Source organism: Lathyrus oleraceus, chromosome 3 (assembly GCF_024323335.1).
Source record: "Lathyrus oleraceus cultivar Zhongwan6 chromosome 3, CAAS_Psat_ZW6_1.0, whole genome shotgun sequence".
Lineage (NCBI taxonomy): Eukaryota > Viridiplantae > Streptophyta > Magnoliopsida > Fabales > Fabaceae > Lathyrus > Lathyrus oleraceus.
Window position 1 is genome coordinate 228744532 of NC_066581.1, and position 17659 is coordinate 228762190.

The window sequence follows — 17659 nt, forward strand, 5'->3', positions numbered from 1 at the left end:
CTTTATGTTTTTCAGAATTCTCCCTTCCTTTTGGGTGAACAGTGGCGGCTATCCAAAACTTAGGTTTTTTCGTGAATAGTGATTGCTTTTTATATATGACTTCTCTCCTCTCTGCTGTGTTGATGTGTTTCCTCAGAGTAGTGGGAAGTGTCTGTACTGGGAGAGGTTTTGAATTTTTTCCTTATTCCAGCTTGTGGTCCCTCTCCCAATTCCTCTTCATTTCGAAAACTTCACCATTGGTAAGAAAACTTTCACCACTGTAACTCACTTAGCTGAAAAGTTTGTTTTAGAATTAACTGATTTTGCGTATTTGTATTGCAACAGCTTCGGCGTGGATCATATAACAGTTTGATAGGATTCAACGAATGGACTAAAATGCAATGCAATGCTTGTTTTCCCTGTGGAATATTGACCGAGAAGCATGACCATTGGCTTAGCATCAAAATTATTGTTGGTCAATAAGGGAGATACAAAATCATTGAATCGATCAGTAGCCTCCAACGGTTTTAGCCGCTCCACATACAACTTCTTCAAGCCATCAATTATTGATGTCACTGCATTGAGGGGTAACTTCTTCGCAGGTTTTGAAGCAACCGGTGGAAAGGGCTGAAGTCGCAATATTGCAAATGCCAAAAGGAAAATAATTGCAGACGTCAGATTGATGGCTGCAGAATAACCAATATCGGCCACGGTCGCCATTTTTCTCTCCCTTTAAAGCACCCTTTAACGGTTTGTTTCTTGCAGGAGAAATTCACGGTGATGAACTAGAATGCTATGGACTACGCTCATGTCAATCAGCGCATTCTTTCCACATACAAGGTTCTTATCAGTTTCCTTGCTCGGGTCTTCTGGAAATCGTTTAACTGAATTTGAATCAATTGAACAAAATATCTGGATTTGCCATGGTTCAGGATCCTCGTCATTTAAAGCAGCAAATACTGCACTCAAGAAAGAGTGAGATCCACTTTCTTCTTCTGGAAAGAGAAACTGCATTATGGCTTCTTTATGAAACTCATTTCCACTTGCAATATTGCTGACTGCGTATATCCCATGTATAATGATTTCAACTCTTGAGGATTTTTTTAATTGCCTTCCAACAGCATCCAGTATGATACCATTTTCAGCAAAAGCAAATTCAACACAATCCATACATCCATCAACAAAATTGCGAACAAGGGCCAAAGCTTGGTGTTGAACAGAAGGCTCGGGATCACAGATAAGGCTAGCTACTGAAGAAGCAGTCAACTCCATAAAAATTGCTTCCTTGCACATCTTATCAGCGAGAAATATCACGTTCCGCAAGGACCACACAACATTCAACCTTAAAGACGAATCCATAGGCTTTGTCAAATGGACAAGCTCTTTAATGCCACCGCATTGTATGAATGTTGACTTATTTGGTGTAAAGTCCACTACTATGTTGCTAATAGCAACAAGGGCTGCAACCTGGACAGAAGTGCAAAGATCAGAGAGAAGTCGTGCTAATGGAATGACAATCCTTTCATTCATGAAATAACCTGCACTCAAATTCTTGATTGAGCGTGAGACAGTTTTTTTTAAGCAAATGCAAGCTGCAGTCCGCACATTGGCTTCATCATGGGTTAAGGCATTAATTAGTAGATTTAAGACCTGCAATGACATAAACCTCGCCCTGCAGCATTCCAGTTTTGAGCAAAGATCGGCCAGTGCTAGAAATATCCCTTCAAGACGTTTGGGATGTAGATCACAATTTTGCAAGTGATTGTAGAATTTGTCTATAGCATTTGCTTCAAATGCTAACTTCTGCATATCTTCCTTTCCAGCAACTAAACTCGAAAAAGCAAAGGAAGCCTCTTCTCCAACTTGACCAGAATCGTCAAGGAGCTCAAGCAAAATATATATCAATTTGGTTTTGATTGCTATGTATTGCAGAACGCACGATGAAGAATTCTTTATACAGATTAGGCACAAGCAGGCCAGCAACCTTGTCCGAGAGTGTCGATCCTTGGTTAATTCAATTACAGAACGCAACGCTCTTCCATTTTGAAGTTTCGAAAACTTAGCGACAACTCCTGGATTCTTTTTAAGAATTGTAGCTATGGACTCTAAGCTAGCATCTCGTGTTGATTGGGATAATTGTCTGCCGTTCATGGAGGTTGCATGACAACTTTCGAAGACTCCGAGAAGGAGAGCGAATACGATTACGTTCGTAAGGCATCTGGATCCGTCGTGGTTGCAGATGACATGAATGAGGCTGCTATGTATGAACTGATGTGTAGCGGTCGAGAAAATCTTAATAGTGAAATCATCCGTTTGGAAGGAGATTCTGCCGCTATCCAAGTTTATGAGGAAACTGTTAGGTTGATGATTAATGATCAGGTGGTACGTGCACCCAAGCCTCTGTCTGTGGAGTCGGGACCTGGAATATTGGGAAATATTTTGGGTGGAATTCAGGGGCCTTTGAAAACTATTGATGCATCAGGTGTTTGCATTATATTTTGACTATCTGTCCTTGTTTCCAGACTGTGATTGATGAAAGAATTGGAGGATGACAGTTTGGTTCTAAGGAAACACATGCCTTCCGGATTGCGTCTAACTCATAGAGTAAAACTTGATAAAAATGTCCTTCACTTACATCATCCTTGTAAAGTATGATTCGCAGGGGCTTTAGTTGTGTTTGATGCAAGGCTATGATAGTCGCATGATTCTTCTGTTGTCACTACGGTTATGTCGTTTTCGGGCGTGACAATGCATAGCTTCAAGTTCAAGGATGTTAAGTTCTGGAAAATTGGATACACAACAGTAAGGCCAAAAGGATCCACTTCCAAAATCCTGACAAACTCGTTATTGACCTGCACCTTCTCTCTCTGCTCTTGCCTTCATCTTGGTTAAATAATCAACAATTCTTTGATTAGCACTGGTAAATGCATCTAATGATTCATCTTACGGAGTTCCACTATCCACTTGTACATCCCATTTCATTGTAATGACAAAGACTTCTGCTTGCATCCGAAGATCGTAAAGGAATTTTTTAACATCAGCTTTCAGCCCCTCTGCATCTGCTTCCTCTTCTGCAATACAGAAAACCTGAATCTTACAACTCTCAAAGCTCTCCTTTGTAAGAAGCAATTGAGAGAGAAGTAGCATGAGACCACCATCTCTTACAATCCAATACAAGTCAATTGTACCATATTGCTTCTGGTACACATTTGGCCATTCATCGAGACCCTTTACTATAACTACTGCCTTGTTTGCAACAATGCAGTCATTAATTATACCAACAAAGGTGGCGGGGATATCTGTTAAGTTCTCCCTGCGCCAGATTTCTGGATAACGCATCACCACGATGTCCGGCTTGAGGTTTCCAAGGCCCATTGTCTGAACGATGCCTCAAAAACCTACAGACATGTTAGGAGCTACGACAATCTCGGCCACACCTTCACAATTCTTGTACTCTATGTAGGTACTAAGTTGTTTACAAGCTATCTTGGCATCTTCCGCACATTCATGGTAATCCCCGTCTAGTATGGAGACAAATATAGTCATTCCTCGACCTTTTTCTTCATACAGTTAGCGAAGTCAGCAAGTTTGGGATGACAGGGAACATTTTCGGGCAGTTTTCCCCAAGGCCAACAAAACACTAGTGGAATTGGATACCAATTCTTTGGGTGCACTTGATTTGCTCCTAGAGACCGAAGGCTACGAAGTGCAAGTTGGAAATAAGTGCTTTTGAAACCGTCTCCCCAGTCTCCAGCCTTTCCTTTGATGCTCACGTACCATGAAGACCCAGATTTTGATCCTGAAAAATGAAAATGCTATGATATGATATGCATGGGCGAAAGATTCTTTATTTCTGAATTTATCTTGTTATGGACATGGTGAATCCTTAACAGGAGATGCCACTGGACAGACCAATCTGTGGGGAATGCTGATGGTCCACAGGGAGACAGACAAATGGTAAAAACCAACTCGCTGGGGAAAACAATCCTGCTGGAGAATCAGACACACACTAAAGTGAAATTCGATGAACGACACTTAGAATACAAGAGATTTCGGTAGTAAGTTCATACATGACTTACTAAACCCGAACAAGAAAAATTTCTACAACAGGTTCATACATGACCTGATAACACTGAAACAATCATAGAGAAAGATTCTTCAGAACAGGTTCATACATGACCTGGTAATACTGGAATGAAAGCTCAACAGCAGGTTCATACATGACCTGACAATGCTTGGGAATATCAAGAAGTTCTGACAGCAGGTTCAGACATGACCTAACAAACTCAGAAAAATTCAAAAAGAGTACATCAACAGGTTCATACATGACCTGATGACAAACTTGAACATTTTGAGAAAATTTCCACAACAAGTTCATACATGACTTGACGACACTGGAATAATCAAAGGGAAAGCAACAGGTTCATACGTGACCTGATAATACTGGAATAATCAAAGAAAAAGATTCTTCCAAAACAGGTTCAGACATGACCTGGTAATACTGGAATAAAGGCTGAACAACAGGTTCATACATGACCTGACAAAATCGGAACATTCAAAGAATTTCCTGACAGCAGGTTTAGACATGACCTAACAAACTCAGAAAATTCCAAAAGAATATATCAACAGGTTCATACATGACCTGATGACAAACTTGAACATTTTGAGAAAATTTCCACAACAAGTTCATACATGACTTGACGACACTGGAATAATCAAAGGGAAAGCAACAGGTTCATACGTGACCTGATAATACTGGAATAATCAAAGAAAAAGATTCTTCCAAAACAGGTTCAGACATGACCTGGTAATATTGGAATAAAGGCTCAACAGCAACGGGTTCATACATGACCTGACAATGCTGGGGAATACCAAGAACGATTCTGACAGCAAGTTCAAACATGACTTGACAAACTCAGAAAAATTCAAAAAGAGTGTAGCAACAGGTTCATACATGACCTGATGACCAACTTGAACACTTTGAGAAAATTTCAACAACAAGTTCATACATGACTTGACGACACTGGAATACTCAAAGATAAAGATTCTTCAAAAACAGATTCAGACATGACCTGGTAATACTGGAATAAAGGCTCAACAGTAACGGGTTCATACATGACCTAACAATGCTGGAACATTCAAAGAATATTCAACAACAGGTCCATACATGACCTGATGATAACATGAAATAATATCACATTTTTGGACTCGATTTAATTAAATTATATTATTATTTGTTTCGATTTATTTTATATCAATCGATATTACTTGGTATTTTCCTTCTATTCATCTCAGGTAACGTTATTTGAAGCATACGTGAAAAAGAAAGAAAAGGAGGTGCAAAAAGATGATGAGAAGCAATACCACTAAAGCCCAGCCCACAATCTACAAGGGAGAAGCGCTGAGAGGCTGTGACGAGCGCCACACATGGTGTGACGAGCGTCACGCCCTGCTACTTTGTGTGACGAGCGCCACACATGGTGTGACGAGCGTCACACCCCACTCCTATATTTTTGGCTTTTGACGCGCAACAGAGGCACGTTGAGCCTATTCTTCCGCTTGACTCGTTGAAACGTGAAGGTTACTTACTGAAGGAAATTGTGGGAAACGGTTACAAAAGGGATTGATATAAATAGAACCAGAAATCCAACCCTGGGGATCCCCTGCTTTTTTTCTTTCTGTCGTGCAAGCATTTACATTGACAGTACTAATTTTCTACAACTTTCTATTTTATTAGCAACTTTTATTTCCTTTTCTTTTCCAGTCAAGCTTTCAAGCATTCAATTAATTTTTCACACAATAGTTTCTACACCGGAAACTATTGTGTAACTTTTACTGGATCTAACCTTACGTTAGGTCAGAGTATTTTATTCCTTCGTTTCTATTTTTTCTGCCCGATTGAAGATTGCAAGAACAAATCCAACCGGTCTGTGGTGGAGTGTTCAAGCATCGAAGCTAGGAATATTCAAGATTTCTATTAATTTTACAGGTTCTTTAATTTTATTGTTTTAATTTATATATGCTCCGCTCTGCTATTTATTTATACTGTCTGTCTGATATGGTTGTATGTAAGCATAATTATTGTTTAGGCTTGTTTAGCATGTCTGGCTAAATAAACTTAGATATCGGTATGTAAAGTAAGCGGAATAAAGGAATCAAAACTAAGTTGGTTTAATTTTGTTTAAAAATATAATCACTCTTTTTATGGTCTCAATTTACAGAATTAATATCAAAGTTTTTGTACGAGAGTAAAAGACATAAAGAAGCTAAAATCAATAGAACGACAGTTTGAGTTTTTAACTGGACAGTGTAAATTGGACATTAATTTTAAATCAGGGCGAAAGCAATTTTTAGAGTTAATTAAATTCTAATCATTTTCAAAAAGTATTTTTAAAGGTTAAATGTGAGAGAGTTAAGCATTTAAGTTTAATTATATAATCTAAATCAACAGAGCGAGAGTTTGAGACAAGGGTGTTTAAATGGTTAGTGTTTTCTTAAAAAGAGTTTCTACAGATTTTATTGTTTTCAAAAAGTGATTTTGGACTTAACTAATTAGTGACAGCGCACGTTAATATAAAGTCATAGTTTATTCAACAGAGCGAGAGTTTGAGAAAAGACTTTTAATCAATAGTGTCTACTGAAAAGATTTATTTTAAAACTAAGAAACTAACGAAGATTTGATTCCCTAATTACGACGAACTACATACCGATATCCGCTTATTTGATATTTAATCTAGATCTTATTTTAGTTATACTTTCCTCCCCCCTAATTATCAAAGTATCATCCGCCTTAGCTTTACGAAGTAACCTTAGAAAAACGGTATATCGATTCATAAGTCCCTGTGGGATCGATATCTTTTAAAACTACGCGATAAGACTGTGCACTTGCAGTTAGTACCCCAATAGACTCATAAAGTCGCGATCAAGTTTTTGGCGCCGTTGCCGGGGACTTTTATTTAGTCGATATCGTAACTCTTCTGTTACGCTGTAGAGACTAAGGCAATTTTTATTTTTCCTTTTGTCTTTCGTTGATTTGTATGCCACACACTCGCTCACAAGGCGAACCGTACTACTTATGAATCAACAACGTTGAACGATATCTCCGAGTCTTACGACGAATTCGAGAGTATCGTGCTGCAAACAATCTCCCTCCAATCGAAATTCCCGATCTCAAAAATCTTCTTCCTTCGCCGATACCCGAGATGGCAGAACCAGCTCGTGCTCTTCGAGATTACGCCGCTCCATCGCAAGATGAGCCGCATTCGAGTATTGCTCCACCCACAATCGAAGCAAACAATTTCGAACTTAAACCTTCGCTGTTACAAGCAGTACAACAAAATCAATTCTCTGGAAATCCTACCGAGGATCCAAACCTTCATTTATCCGTATTTGTCCAATACGCCGATACTGTTAAAGCCAATGGTGTCACTTCAGAGGCAATTCGACTTCGTCTTTTTCCGTTCTCGTTAAGAGATAAAGCTAGAAGATGGCTTCAGTCTCTTCCTTCCAACTCAGTCACCACATGGAACGAGTTGAAGAAAGTCTTTCTTGCCCGATATTTTCCTCCAAGCAAAACAGCTATGTTGAGAGCCTAAATAAATGGATTTAAACAGAAAGATAATGAGTCTCTTTTCGAAGCATGGGAAATATACAAAGACATGATGAGACTTTGTCCACACCATGGTCTTGAGGACTGGTTAGTAATTCATACCTTCTATAATGGTCTCTTGTACAACACAAGGTTAACAATCGACGCCGCCGCAGGTGGTGCGCTTATGGATAAACCTTATGCCGATGCTTATCAACTTATTGAAAGCATGGCCCAAAACCATTATCAGTGGGGAAGCGACCGAACAATGGTAGAAAAACCTCAAACGAAAAGTGGCATGTACGAGATAAGTAGCCTTGATCATGTTAATGCAAAAGTAGATGCTCTTGCCCAGAAAATTGAAAATCTAAATGTATCACCTCCAGCCACCGTGGTTGCCGTAACTCAAAATTGCGAAGTCTGTGGAATCCAAGGCCACACTCCTACAGATTGTCAACTCCTAACAGGAATCCAAGCAGAGCAAGTGAACTATGCTCAAGGAAATCCCTACTCGCATACCTATAACTCAAACTGGAAGAACCATCCTAATTTTTCGTATAAGAGTAATAATGCTTTATACGCACCAGGACAAGCTCCCAGTCAAGCCCCAGCTATACCTCCCGGATATCAAAAGCCGACCCCATCTACACCTAACAATAATGTTCCTAGGAAATCCAACTTGGAAATCATGATGGAGAACTTCATAGCTTCTCAACAGCAAACCAATAAAGATTTCTTAAACCAGAATGTACACACTAGCGAACAAATTAAACAACTAGCAAGTAAAGTAGATGCCCTGGCTACCCATAATAAAATGCTGGAAACGCAAATATCACAAGTAGCTCAACAACAAGCGCCTACTGCTGCCCCTACTGGTACATTTCCTGGACAGCCCCAACCTAACCCGAAAAGCCACGCTCATGCAATTATATTAAGAAGTGGAACAGAGGTAGAAGGACCATCTGATCCAAGGATTGAAAACTAAAACTCTAAAAAGTCAACTGAGGAAGAGAATAAACCTAAGGAAAAGGATGAGAGTAATAAGGAAACCGTAGAAAAGAAAGAACCTTATGTACCCCCACCGCCTTATAAACCACCTATCCCTTATCCTCAAAGGCTTATTAAGACCAAAGATGCGGGCCAATTTAAAAAATTCGTTGACCTACTGAAACAATTAAACGTCACCATTCCTTTTACAGAAGCTATTACACAGATGCCCTCATATGCTAAGTTCTTAAAAGAAATTCTTTCTAATAAAAGGAAACTTGAAGATAGCGAAATCGTTACACTCACTGCTGAGTGCAGCGCTATAATCCAGAATATGCCTCCTAAACTTAAAGATCCTGGTAGTTTCTCTATACCCTGTCACATAGGAAAATTCGTCATAGACAAAGCCCTATGCGATTTAGGAGCCGGTATCGGTGTTATGCCTTTATCCATATGCAAGAAACTGGAAATGGGAGAATTAAGACCAACTAAAATGTATGTGCAATTAGCAGATCGTTCCGTTAGATATCCTGTAGGAATTCTTGAAAACGTTCCCGTGCGCATAGGTCAATTCTACATTCCCACCGATTTTATAATTATGAACATAAGAGAAGATGAAGTTACCCCCATTATATTGGGAAGATCATTCTTAGCAACAGCCGGTGCTATCATAGACGTAAAGCGAGGACGACTCACTTTCGAAGTAGGAGAAGAGAAAATTGAGTTCATTCTTTCCCAATTTTTGAAAGCACCTGCAATAGATGACACATGTTACTTCATGGATATCATCGACGAATGCATAAAAGAAACAGAATTAGAAAATGACAAATTGCCTGACTATCGTGTAGAAGACAGACTGAACCATTGTTTAGCAATAACACCGGATCCTACGCAATGTCTTAAGAAACCAAACCTCGACCTGAAAACACTTCCCAAAAATCTGAGATATGAATTCCTAGACTCGGAACTTGAACGACCAGTGATAGTAAATGCAGACCTAGGAAAACTCGAAACCGAAAAACTCCTACATATCTTAAGAAAATATCCAACCGCACTAGGATACAAAATCACCGATCTTAAAGGGATAAGCCCTTCTATTTGTATGCATCGCATCATGCTAGAAGAAGACTGTAAAACTTCTAGGGAACATCAGAGGAGACTAAACCCGATCCTGAGCGAGGTAGTGAAGAAGGAAGTAACGAAGTTATTAGAGGCAGGTATCATATATCCTATATCCGATAGCAAATGGGTTAGCCCTGTACACGTAGTACCGAAGAAAGGAGGTATAACCGTTATCAAAAATGAAAAAGGAGAAACTATAACCAAACGAATCGAATCGGGATGGAGAATGTGCATTGATTATAGGAAACTAAACAAAGCAACCCGAAAAGATCATTTTCCTTTACCATTCATGGACCAGATGTTAGAACGATTAGCAAAACATTCTCATTTCTGCTATCTGGACGGCTACTCAGGCTTCTTTCAAATACCAATACATCCTGATGACCAAGAAAAGACAATGTTCACATGTCCTTTTGGTACCTTCGCTTACCGACGAATGCCGTTTGGCTTCTGTAATGCTCCTGCAACCTTTCAAAGGTGCATGATGGCAATATTCGCCGATTTTCTCGAAAACATCATGGAAGTCTTTATGGATGACTTTTCCGTATGCGGGCAAAGTTTCGAAGAATGTCTTGAAAACCTAGAAAGAGTTCTAGAACGATGTGTAAAAGTAAACCTAGTACTTAATTGGGAAAAATGTCACTTTATGGTACAAGAGGGAATTGTTTTAGGACACATCATATCAAATAGAGGAATTGAAGTAGACAAAGCCAAAATAGAAGTAATCGAAAACCTTCAACCTCCGAAAACTGTGAGAGAAGTACGAAGCTTCCTAGGACATGCCGGTTTTTACCGACGATTTATTAAAGATTTCTCTAAAATAACTAAACCTTTAACCGGACTATTAATGAAAGATGCTGAATTCATATTCGACAGTAAATGCTTAGAAGCGTTTCAAACACTTAAACATGCATTGATCTCCGCGCCCATAATGCAGACTCCGGATTGGAATGAACCATTCGAAATAATGTGTGACGCAAGTGACTACGCCGTAGGCGCTGTTTTAGGACAACGAAAGGATAAAAAACTTCACGTCATATATTATGCAAGTAGAACTCTAGACGAAGCACATATGAATTACGCCACGACCGAGAAAGAACTTTTAGCAGTAGCGTTTGCACTAGATAAATTTCGTTCTTACTTGGTCGGAGCTAAAATAATCATTTACACTGACCACACTGCCATTAAGTACCTCTTAACAAAAAAGGACGCTAAACCTAGACTCCTAAGGTGGATCTTGTTGTTACAAGAATTCGATTTGGAAATCAAAGATAAAAGAGGAACTGAAAACGTAGTAGCAGATCACCTTTCTAGACTTGAAAATTTGGAACCGGAAAGAACTTCGATAAATGATGACTTCTCGTACGATAAACTTATAGCTAATTTGGGAGAAAATAGAGCTGATGAACGGGTAGAGACCACCTTGGTTGTATGTGTTACACCATGGTACGCCGATTTTGTCAATTATTTAGCCGCCGGAATAGTTCCACTTAATTTATCCTACCAACAAAAGAAACGATTCTTCCATGACTTGAAACATTATTACTGGGACGACCCTTTACTTTTCAAAAGAGGCCCCGATGGTATTTTCCGTCGGTGTATACCTGAAGAAGAGATAGAAAATATAATCCGACATTGTCACTCCGCTCCTTATGGTGGACACGCAAGTACATCCAAGACCTGCTCTAAAATCCTACAAGCCGGTCTTTATTGGCCAAACATATGGAGGGATGTGCATGCTGCTGTCAAGAAATGTGATAGATGTCAACGCACAGGAAACATATCTAGACGTGATGAAATGCCACAAAAGGGCATTTTGGAAGTAGAGATTTTCGACGTGTGGGGAATAGATTTCATGGGACCTTTTCCACCTTCTTTCGGTAACAAGTACATACTCGTAGCGGTTGACTACGTATCAAAATGGATTGAAGCTATAGCTTCTCCAACAAACGACACACGAGTAGTAACTAAACTCTTTAAGAATATAATTTTCCCAAGATTTGGTGTCCCAAGAATAGTCGTCAGTGATGGTGGATCGCATTTCATATCTAAGATACTCGAAAAACTACTATTTAAGTATGGTGTAAGACATTGAGTAGCGACACCTTACCATCCTCAAACCAGTGGACAAGTGGAAGTGTCTAACAGAGAAATCAAACAGATATTAGAAAAAACAGTCGCCACCTCAAGGAAAGACTGGTCATCAAAATTACCCGAGGCTTTATGGGCATATCGAACCGCCTACAAAACTCCCATAGGAACAACCCCATTTAAGCTTATTTATGGTAAACCTTGCCACCTTCCAGTAGAGTTAGAACATAAGGCCTATTGGGCTATTAAAAATTTAAATTTAAACTATAAGGTCGCCGGTGAAAAGCGAATCCTTGATATAAATGAATTAGAGGAACTTAGACTAGACGCATACGAAAATGCCAGAATCTACAAGGAAAGAACGAAAAAATGGCATGATAAGCGCGTATCAAGGAAAACTTTCAAACAAGGCGACGTAGTCCTTTTGTTCAACTCTAGGCTTAAGTTATTCCCAGGAAAACTACGCTCTAGATGGTTAGGCCCTTTCCAAGTTACTAATGTTTTCCCTAGTGGAGCTGTGGAAATTAAAGGAAAATCTATGGAAGCATTTATCGTAAACGGGCAGCGTCTGAAACATTATCACTGTGATGAAAACAATGAAGACTCGCAAGCCCTGCACTTAGACGTATTGTCTCCTAAATCTATAGATTAACATTTACTAGTTTTATGTCGAGCTTGCGACATTAAACAAAGCGCTTCGTGGGAGACAACCCACAATTTTCTATTTTAGTTTCTATTGTTATACTATCTTTTCTTTGACTTTTCTTTTTGATTTTATTTAGTATTCATTCTTCATTTATTTTTTAAAACTTTTCTTCTTTTCTTCTTTCGGCATCTGGCCAAACCCTGACTAAATTCTTGTTTTTCTTTTCTTTAGTTAACACTAACCTGATGGGACAAATTGATCGTATGGGTACCAAATTCAGAGGGAAAGCTCAGAAACAAAAATTCGAAGAGCTAGCAGAGAGAGAGATGCACCCAAGTTTCTATGCTGATGATTGGGCAATGACTGCCCTTGGACTAAGAGAGAGTGTCATGTATATGCTGAGTCAAATAGGGTGGGAAACCACACCTATTCGAAGATAATTTGTTACTTACCGGAGGCTAACTCTAGAATTCCTTAGCTCCCTGATCTACTTACCCAGCCATGGAAAAGGAATAAGCAGAGGTTTCATCTAGTTCAGGATGTTCAATATGGAGTATCAATTTAACATTCAAGACTTTACTAACCTTTTAGGGTTCCCTACCTCCTTTGATACATTCACCATGAGCCAAGAAGACCTTTTTGAATATAGAGAGCTTGAACATTTTTGGGGAAGTTTGACGGGTAATGACGACCCTGAGGAACATGAGTTTCTTTCTGGAAACATTCATAACCCAACATTTCGTTATTTCCACAAGATCCTAGCACATACTCTTTTTGGGAAGAAATCAAACAATACCACGGTATCACGTGATGAACTCTTCATAATATTTTGTGCTTCCCAAAACCGTCCAGTGAATGGTGCCACCTATATGTTGGCGAGTTTTGACCGCCTTATTCAAGCTGACCGTGCACCGATCCTAATAGGAGGACTGATAACCATGATTTCTAATGCTATTGGATTGCGTCAACCCATGCTTGACTTGAGCCCTTTTTGTGGCATTGCGCCTATGAGTATACCTTTCCTCTTCAACACTATGTTTATAGGAAACCTTGGGCCTGAAGAGTTTGAGCTAATAATCAACAACCAAGTTCTTTGCCTATTCACCTTGCCTAGTCCGATGACTAGTGTTCATAACCAAAACAATTGGCTCTACAACTTGAATGGAATACCCTCCCCTGTTAGATCTATCGAATCCATCCAAGACTATGAGATTTGTGACGACCCAACAACAGCAAAGTCAATGCAAAGTAATTATTCTTCCTCCATTGCGTCTTCGAAATGGATACAAAGGTAAACGCTACCTCCTTCTTATTTCACCATATCCGCACCCTATGTGCTAGAGGCCACCAACCTTTTGTGATTGGTGGATTAATCACCACCATAGCACTTGGTTTGAATCTAGGGGACCGACTTCAAAATTTACAATCTCTACCACCCCTATTTATGGATATAAGCTATTGTCGCTCCAGTCGCTTAATCAAAAATAGGGTAGGCGGAAGGTATTACCTTATGGTGAATAACCAAGAAGTCCCAAGCGTTGTTCTGCCCAACATTGCCCTTACAGATGTCACCAATCCAAATCGCTTCATCTACGATCTGACTGCTCCCGAATCTACCGAGCCTACACAAGCAAACCCGCCCCAGGACGAGTTTGAGGAAATGGAACAAGGTGATCAAGGTCCCGAACAACAATCAACCCCGCTCAACCCTTCCGATAATGCAACTGGTCCATCCTCACGACGTCGTCGAAGAAGAAGGCCAGCAACCAATGATGACATCATGGATGCTATTGATGTTATGCAGGCGTAGAATCTCGAAGTGATGCAAATGATGCGCCAGATGCAACAACAACAGGAAGCGAGGAATGTAATAACCGACCAGCGGTTCACTGACTTGCTCAGCAGGTTTGATGACTTGGAAGTACGTCAAAGATCACCGGGTCCAAGAACAAGAGGCGGAAGGCAGCCTTGACTTTGGCTTCCCTTTTCTTTTTTCTAGTTCTTTTGTTTTCTTTGAAACATTGGGGACAATGTTTCATTTAAGTGTGTGGGGGGGGGGGGGGGGGAAACGTTGTTTCAGTTATGATTATTTCTCTTTCAACATTCATCTTTCAAGTATGTATCTCCCTTTCCATTGTTATTTCCCTTTCTTATATAAAAAAAAATTATATAATATATATTTATTATAAGTTGAGTCCCTAGTGTGAAATTTTTTTATTATCTATTCCCCTCAATTTTCTTGAGCCATAACAAAAATTTAACACAATCAATGAGTATATAGGTTGCTGATTTTATCAAACTTGAGTAAAATTAAGACGAAAATTATTATCGCCCCAACACTCTAAAAACCTCAACATGTTAGATCAGGCTAAGTACCTATTATACCAATCCCTTGAACTTTTAGTTTTATAGTAACCCCGAGTAGTTTATACGAGAAGTCGGCACCATCTTAATAGCAAGCTACGTGGGGAGCCGATGAATATAAGTGAATGAATCCCAAGATAATTTATTAGAAAAAAAAATCAGGTAATGCACTAATTAAGTTAGGTGATCCTTACCCGATCATTTAATCCAAAGGTTGCAGACCCCACAAAAACATTGTATGAACGATCCATTACGAGTTGGTTCAGTGGTGTCTGGTGCTGAACGTGGTAGGGCAGACTACGGTCCGATCCCCCGCAATTTGCAATGGACTAAATAACAAAGTTACCCAACTTATGTACCAGAACTTCAATCTAAAAAGGGAATCAGAATCGCTAACCGGTTACTCCACTATGTGCGTGAAAAGATAAAGGGCTTAATGTGATTTCGCTAGAATGAAAACGAGTGAAATAAGAGTAAAAGAACTAGGATAGCTATAATAGCGTGACTCGATCTGGTTTGCATAAGGTGGGGTTGTCTGAGGTTGTAACAGTAGTTGTTGATGTTGAGATTAAGCTCAGGTTATTTCTAAACGATATTTACTTGCAACCTATTACGACTTGATGTGCGTTTGGAAATTTCATCTGGCTAATATTTTAAACTGATTTCTACATTGTATCTTGCATGAGGACAAGCAAAGGTCTAAGTATGGGGGAGTTTGATAACTTGAAATAATATCACATTTTTGGACTCGATTTAATTAAATTATATTATTATTTGTTTCGATTTATTTTATATCAATCGATATTACTTGGTATTTTCCTTCTATTCATCTCAGGTAACGTTATTTGAAGCATACGTGAAAAAGAAAGAAAAGGAGGTGCAAAAAGATGATGAGAAGCAATACCACTAAAGCCCAGCCCACAATCTACAAGGGAGAAGCGCTGAGAGGCTGTGACGAGCGCCACACATGGTGTGACGAGCGTCACGCCCTGCTACTTTGTGTGACGAGCGCCACACATGGTGTGACGAGCGTCACACCCCACTCCTATATTTTTGGCTTTTGACGCACAACAGAGGCACGTTGAGCCTATTCTTCCGCTTGACTCGTTGAAACGTGAAGGTTACTTACTGAAGGAAATTGTGGGAAACGATTACAAAAGGGATTGATATAAATAGAACCAGAAATCCAACCCTGGGGATCCCCTGCTTTTTTTCTTTCTGTCGTGCAAGCATTTACATTGACAGTACTAATTTTCTACAACTTTCTATTTTATTAGCAACTTTTATTTCCTTTTCTTTTCCAGTCAAGCTTTCAAGCATTCAATTAATTTTTCACACAATAGTTTCTACACCGGAAACTATTGTGTAACTTTTACTGGATCTAACCTTACGTTAGGTCAGAGTATTTTATTCCTTCGTTTCTATTTTTTCTGCCCGATTGAAGATTGCAAGAACAAATCCAACCGGTCTGTGGTGGAGTGTTCAAGCATCGAAGCTAGGAATATTCAAGATTTCTATTAATTTTACAGGTTCTTTAATTTTATTGTTTTAATTTATATATGCTCCGCTCTGCTATTTATTTATACTGTCTGTCTGATATGGTTGTATGTAAGCATAATTATTGTTTAGGCTTGTTTAGCATGTCTGGCTAAATAAACTTAGATATCGGTATGTAAAGTAAGCGGAATAAAGGAATCAAAACTAAGTTGGTTTAATTTTGTTTAAAAATATAATCACTCTTTTTATGGTCTCAATTTACAGAATTAATATCAAAGTTTTTGTACGAGAGTAAAAGACATAAAGAAGCTAAAATCAATAGAACGACAGTTTGAGCTTTTAACTGGACAGTGTAAATTGGACATTAATTTTAAATCAGGGCGAAATCAATTTTTAGAGTTAATTAAATTCTAATCATTTTCAGAAAGTATTTTTAAAGGTTAAATGTGAGGACGAGAGTTAAGCATTTTTAATTATATAATCTAAATCAACAGAGCGAGAGTTTGAGACAAGGGTGTTTAAATGGTTAGTGTTTTCTTAAAAAGAGTTTCTACAGATTTTATTGTTTTCAAAAAGTGATTTTGGACTTAACTAATTAGTGACAACGCACGTTAATATAAAGTCATAGTTTATTCAACAGAGCGAGAGTTTGAGAAAAGACTTTTAATCAATAGTGTCTACTGAAAATATTTATTTTAAAACTAAGAAACTAACGAAGATTTGATTCCCTAATTACGACGAACTACATACCGATATCCGCTTATTTGATATTTAATATAGATCTTATTTTAGTTATACTTTCCTCCCCCCTAATTATCAAAGTATCATCCGCCTTAGCTTTACGAAGTAACCTTAGAAAAATGGTATATCGATTCATAAGTCCCTGTGGGATCGATATCTTTTAAAACTATGCGATAAGACTGTGCACTTGCAGTTAGTACCCCAATAGACTCATAAAGTCGCGATCACCTGACAACACTTGACTATTCAAAGAATTTTCAACAACAGGTTCATACATGACCTGACAAAACAGGAACATTCAAAGAATTTTCAACAACAGGTTCATACATGACCTGACAACACTTGGGAAAAATCAAAAGGAGTTTTATCAATAGGTTCATACATGACCTGAGAATATTGGAAAACATACAAAGCAAGTTTCATCAATAGGTTCATACATGACCTGACACTTTCAAATACATCTGATGGTTCTGGAGATTTCTCACAAGAAATTCATCCAATCACAGATTTTGGAGATTCCTAACAGGGAATTTATGCAAAACAAAGATAAGCGGGAGTCTTCTTATAAGTAGATCATCCACACAAAAAGGCTACGATGATTCTTTACAGAGTAATCAAACACAAAAAAACCTCCAAGCTTCTGG

At 38.8% G+C, this 17659-nt stretch overlaps 1 protein-coding gene and 1 non-coding gene across 2 annotated transcripts in view; both read right to left on the reverse strand.

Annotated features, from left to right (window-relative positions):
- Positions 1-723: 723 nt before the first annotated feature.
- Positions 724-17659, reverse strand: part of LOC127130562 (uncharacterized protein C26H5.04-like) — a 62992-nt gene continuing 46056 nt past the window's right edge. Inside the window, exon 2 of the mRNA XM_051059548.1 lies at positions 724-1446. Coding sequence (XP_050915505.1) covers positions 724-1446 — 723 coding nt within the window. The remainder of the gene's footprint in view (positions 1447-17659) is intronic.
- Positions 7560-7666, reverse strand: LOC127133651 (small nucleolar RNA R71). Its single transcript, XR_007807603.1, has one exon. It is a non-coding gene; the product is annotated as a small nucleolar RNA R71 (small nucleolar RNA).